The 6,248-nt window shown below is 39.0% G+C and overlaps 1 protein-coding gene across 2 annotated transcripts in view; it reads left to right on the forward strand.

Moving 5' to 3' along the window:
- TNPO1 (transportin 1) overlaps nucleotides 1-4,202 on the forward strand; it is a 32,063-nt gene extending 27,861 nt beyond the window's left edge. For both annotated transcript variants that reach the window (XR_014517060.1, XM_083465234.1), the window contains 2 exons: nucleotides 182-324; nucleotides 2,629-4,202. Coding sequence is in view for 1 of the 2 variants with exons in the window: in XM_083465234.1 (XP_083321360.1) it covers nucleotides 182-289 (108 nt within the window). In the remaining variant the exon portion in view is untranslated. The remainder of the gene's footprint in view (nucleotides 1-181; nucleotides 325-2,628) is intronic.
- The last annotated feature ends 2,046 nt before the right edge of the window (nucleotides 4,203-6,248 follow it).

The following is a 6,248-nucleotide window of genomic DNA, read 5'->3' on the forward strand; positions in this document are numbered from 1 at the left end:
AGATAAATTTGTGGCACAAATAGAACTCATTTTAACAAGTTTTGGGTCCATGTGACTTTTTGCAAACACTGTAACCATTATCAATGTGCATCTAGTTTTCTGTTATCAGATGGTCACTCTTCTAAGGCTTTTAATTCAGTTGATCTTTGAAGAAAACATTTAACTTTCTGCTCCCCTTTAGATCCTTCATGGATTTAAAAATCAAGTTGGAGATGAAAATTGGAGGCGTTTCTCTGACCAGTTTCCTGTTCCCTTAAAAGAACGCCTTGCAGCTTACTATGGAGTTTAACCTAAAGTATTCAAGCTGCAGTACCATAATGAGGGGTAAGCTGGGTTGACTTTAAAAGCTCCTCCCTTTTTCCAGTGCATGAACTGTTCTGTATTGTGTATGTTGACTGGTGGATAAGCTGAAGCTTTAACCTCCCTCAAATAACCACGTCTCTTCACCTATTTAGCAACAGCTAATGGAGGAGAATCATTTAGTAGATTTTGTTTGTTCATTTATTCCAGGGCTGGGAACCTTTTCGGCCCCACTTATCAGAATGGCGTTGCACATCTGCCTTCCAAACACCCAAGTGTTGCTGTCAGTTTCTGAGAGGGAGAGGTGGGGAGCTCAGCATAGTGTGGGCACAACAGTGCAGCTAATCTGACAACTCTACTGCCTCAATGAGTCACCTGCACCTAGCCTCTCTCTGCAATTGGCAGCGATGGCTGGTGAAGGCAAGTGAGCATCACTGTACTGCCCCACCAATCACTACTACTTGCAAGCCAAATTGGACACATCACCTAGCATGGCAAATGATTTGGTGCTTTGAAGTCCCAAAGTCAGCACTTCAAAGTGCAGCCAAACGGAGCAGGTGCAGGTCCCTTCAGCACCTATAGCACACAAGATTGGCCACCCCAAGTTATCAGCTGATGCACAGGTGTACAATCTTCTTTTATACAAAGTTTCAGAAGCTCCCAAGAACAGTGAGCACTTTGGAAGGTGTGCAAGGAGCTTTGCAGACACTGCAGATCACCATGCCTGCAAAGCCCCTTTTGGCCGAGCCCCCACCCTTGCCTGCTCCACATTGATGTCAGGTGCAGGGTAGGTGAGCACGGCTTGACCAAAATAGCCTCATGGGTCAGATGGGGAAGACTGAGAGGCCAAATCTGGCCTGTGGGTTGGAGGTTCCCCAGGTTAATTCCTTCTCATGGAAACACGGCAAAGGCCATAAACTGCTGCAGTAGCATTCTCTTTATTCAGCTAAGCTAAGCCTATAGCTAGCTTCTTTTCTGCAAGCTTTTTTTGTTGACTTCACATATTTTAAAATTATCTTATGGAACCTTCCATACCCTTGCATGGGTACAAAGCAGCGTTCATATATGAAGTGCAAGAGTTGCGGAGGTGAAACTGCCAACCATTAATGGTCATTACTTGTCCTCTTCCATGGTCTCTTCTGAAGGGTTACTGGTTCTTCCTGCAAAGTCCCACCTCATGGAAGAGAAGCCACACCCCTCATTTACTCCTTGGGGAACTTGGGGTGAAGTTCAAGGCTTTTGCAGGAAGGACAGGGACTGTTGCTAAGTGAGGAAGGGTTGTTTGCCGCAATCAAGAAAATAAATTTATGGCATCTTCACATACAATCATTGATAGCAGGGTAACCGTTTGTCCATATCACATGGAATTTGCCCCCTGTCTGTTGGCAGGGGCTGAAATAGAGGGAAATATATCCGATACCTTAATTCTAGTAGTTCTGCATATAGCTTTATAACTATCCTGCTAGAAGTTTTGTCAGTTGCTTGTCTGGGATAAACATCACAATTGTATGAGCTTTCAGTAAAACATCATAGCTGATGTTTTAAACCTAGAATGATTTAAAGTATGTAGAAGAATCTACTTCAGGAGCATAGAACCATAGAGTTGGAAGGTACCCCCCCCCCCGAGGGTCATTAGTCCTCCTTCAATACAGGAATCTCAACTACAGCATCCATGGTGGATGGCCATCCAGCCTCAGCATGGTTTCTCTGCTGAGATTTCTTTCGCTTCGGAGGTTAATTCAGCTGGCTTTGGAGTAGAAAGAGGAGAGTACCAGCTGCGAAAACTGCTTGTCATTTGCTAATAAAAAGAAAGTTGGAGGCAAGGAAATGGAACATCACTCTAAATCTGTTAGTACTGCTGTGACTTTCTCTTGGGGGTTCACATTGCGGAAGGGCCATAGTTTAGTGCAGGCTTCCTCAACCTCAGCCCTCCAGATGTTTTTGGCCTACAACTCCCATGATCCCTAGCTAGCAGGACCAGTGGTCAGAGATGATGGGAATTGTAGTCTCAAAACATCTGGAGGGCTGAGGTTGGGGAAGCCTGGCTTAATGTATGCAGAAGGTCCCAAGTTCATCTCGGCATCTCCAGATAAGTTTGGGGATGGCCCTTGGCTGAAACGCTTGTGAATTGCTGTCAGTTGGTGTAGGCAGTACTGAGTTGGATGGACCTTGAAGGTTTGTCTCTGCATAAGGCAGCTTCTTATGTTTTTAACTTAATTACTTTGCATTTTTCACTATGTATTCATATAGTGGTGTATTTAGTGATAACATTATTTTAAAACACTTTCTTTCCGAACACTAAATCTGTGACTTGCTTGCTTCTTTCAGGTCCTTCAGTCTGGAAGACTGGGAGGGAGCCTCGACACCCAGGGAAAAAAATGTTACCCTTTACTGGGGGGAAGGGTAAACCAGTAGGGAATACAGTACAATCCCAAGCCTACTGGGAGGGGCGGGAGGGAGGTGTTGCCGTCACTGTATTAAGCCGATGTTGGGAAATGTTTTAACATCTGGAGCTTTTGTGGGTGGAAGTCTGTCTCCTGTTACAACTCTGCACTGGATGTGAAGAAGCTCAATATATATATATAAATATATATTTACAACAGCACATTCTGCAATATTATGGGGAACTGTACCAAAATGAAAACTATAAAATTGAACCATAGAGATATGTAAAGAGGAAATACACTGTGTGGACACGATAAAGGAAACCGAAGGGTAGCGATTGCAGAGAGCAAAAGGTGTGTCGTAATAAGGGGTTTCTGCATTGTTTCATCTTGATGGGATTCCTAGGTGTTGCATGTTAATGAAGAACTAAACAAATGAAGTTAGTACAGTTAAAATAAAGCTTGCTGCCTGTATTAGGAGCAGGCACTTGCAGCGTACAAATTTAAATAACCCCATAATAAAGTAATAAAGGTTAACTTGAACAAAATGAAGCAACCTGCAAGATGCCAAATGAGTCACTCCTTTTCATTTTTTTGGGTGGGGGGAGGGGCATTAGAGAAGAAAGGTGAACCTTTTTTTAAAAAAAACATTGAAACTTCAAAGGTAGTGGATATGATTTGATGGTTGTACTTCATTAGATTTAATTTCTAGAGTAAGGCATAATTCTTAATGTGCCGTTTAAGGTTCAGGCATGCATTTTGGATCATAGTGATCAAGCGTATTTTTAGTGGGAAAGTAGCATGCTTGCATCAAAGGGTGAGAGTGGTATACATTTACTTATGTTGCGCCAGTTTTGTGTTGCAGTTTACCAATTCAGTATAGCCCTGCGTTTAAAATTCCTTTATGATTCTGTGGATTTTATTTTTTCTTAGGAATATAGGTATAAAATACTGTAGTGACAATTAGGCCTCAAAATATCTTTTTAGGATCTGTTAGGATTAAGATTGATATTGTATTGTGTAACCTGCACAATGTGGAAAGCTGATATAGATGTGCAAAGTATTGCCTCTGTGCTGTCAGTGTGATGTGCTTTCTGCATGGTTATACTAGTGATTTTTATCAAACCTAAAAATGACTTAACATGGTAAGACCTGTTTAAAGGCTACATAAATGTTAGTTGGCACGTAAAGACAATGGTAGAAAACTGATAACATGATTGCTACATTTCAGTGTTTATTCCCACCCAACGTATTACCTTTCTATAATTTTCTCCTCCGCAAAGTATGATCTTAAGAGATGCATAATTTGGTGGATGTAAAGCAGGGTATCTACACTGTATTGGCGCAAGTTGGTGGCCCTTTGTATCCTAGAGAGGACACAATGGTGCAAGTTAAAAGCTACAGAGTGAAAGTTGGTTTGGATCCTCTTCATTTCATTTGTTTTTAGCTTTTCTGTTTCCCCACCCCCTCTACTCACTTGTATTCCTGTGAATAAATCCTTGTTAAGTTAACCCTTTACTTTTCTTTCCATGTGTATTTTCTTACGTACTGTGAATGTGAAAACCTAACTGGTACACTTGATCTCGTGTTACTATTAAAAAAAAATGGAAGTTGTGATTAATTTAGATAGCATAAAGAATATCCCATGATGATAAAGGAAAATGGAGAGACAATAACTCTGCTGGTCAGAGGCAAAAGCCACACGTTTCCATTTTCCCTTAAGTGCTGCAAAATTAATCTGTGCAAAAAAGAAAAAGAAAAAAAAAGCCATAACAGCCGCCTTACATTTTTGCTTCTCATCTTTGCATTGCAAAAACAACTACTGGAAAACTGTTTTTGCAGGGTCTGACTTTGCATGATTTGGTTCTTATAAAGGTTGTTGGATGATTTAGCCATTGCACTGACGTTCAATCTTGTGTGAGTGAATTAAAGAAATCTGGCTTCAAATTTTTGTTTGATGCACGGTAGCATGCATAAATCTTACACATTCCTCTTTTTTTTTCCTTTACAAATTTGAGTGGATTAAACATGCTTGAAAATGACCTTTTTAATACTTGTCCTATATGAAAGCCTATGAAGAATGGAATTAATGCTACTAGGTCTTGAAATCTACTGGAATAAAACTGCATGTCGTGATCTACTTTAAAATTGCTGTGTCAGTAGCTACAACTTTTCTTTTGGCTGAAAACTGTAGTTGTAGCATTTCCAATCATCAATTCCTAAGAAAGGAAATCTGAAAATTTATTTAGGGTGAAATTTGCCTTAGACAAGGGTTTGCATTAATCTTTCTGAAGACAGAGCATTAGCCCAAAAATTCTATATGGAATTCTCTAAAACAAACTTATTTGTTTTACCCTTGTGAAGTTGAACTGTTAAGTAGCCACTTACATAAATATATATACATATATATATATAATTTTGTTACATGGGTTAATGTAGAAGGAAGTGACTGTTCTACTGTGACTTAGTTGATCAGGCAGAAAAGTAACAAACAAGAAAGCAATATTGTGGTTAAAATGATAATTATTGTTATTAAGTTCATAGCAAACCAAAACATATTCATTCTGAGTAAAGTATAGCATATTTGCAGAAACCTCTTGGGTTAGAATTTGAGATGAGGAGAGCTCTGATACAACACTAACAATTGTAATTCAACTATATTGCATCATGGGATATATAAAGCATCTTTTCATGTAGTCTTGACAGTTATTTGAATGTTGACTGAATGTTGATACTGGTAGACTTGTGAGTTTGTCTTTGTTACATTCCAGTGTTCTCTGCCTCTTGGCATGCTACAAGCACGGCTTACTAAATCTGCTCCTTACACAGTGAATAAAGTGCTTAGTGTGCGAAACTACAGAAATAGCCGCTGCTAAGTGATGTAGATTTTCTACTTGAATATTTTTGTTGTAGGAACCTCAGGAGGTCAGTGTTTACTGTTTTTATATATGCCTTTGTTTTCATGTCTAAGGCCCTCTTGCTTTGAAGGATTCTAACAGTGAATAAAGCTGCTGATCAACCTAAGTTGGTAACAGAAAGTGTATTTTAAAACATTTTAAATGCATCTCTTTTGCAGTTAAACTTGTCTAATATTATAGGGTTTTCTAGTGGTACACTTTAACTATTAAGGGAAAGAAGTATCTTAATGTTCATTTCATTTCTTTAAATCTAAGGGGAATGGATACATTTTGTAAGTTTTTTTAAGCTTGATTTGTTTTCTAAATTGGTGTGTAGACATCAGTTATAAGATGTAGATCCTGTTTGTTGCGCCCTGATGCTTCGGCATGTTTACGCTGAAGCAAATTCTATTCCTTTAAAATGGGACTTGCTTCCAAGTAAGTATGCTGAGGATAGCAGCCATAAAAGGGTGCAGTCATGGTAACATGCATAGAATAATGTTTTCAAATACATAGCCAATAGGATTTTTTAAAAAGAAACATAAAGTAATTTTAGTTTTGTAACAAACACTATTGATACACACTGTGATAATTCTGAATTTTTATTTAGCATTAGCATGAATTACTTAAGCTACATAAATATTGTGTAATTTAGATTTATACTACT

The sequence above is a fragment of the Podarcis liolepis genome (assembly GCF_965112155.1).
Source record: "Podarcis liolepis genome assembly, chromosome: 11".
NCBI lineage: Eukaryota > Metazoa > Chordata > Lepidosauria > Squamata > Lacertidae > Podarcis > Podarcis liolepis.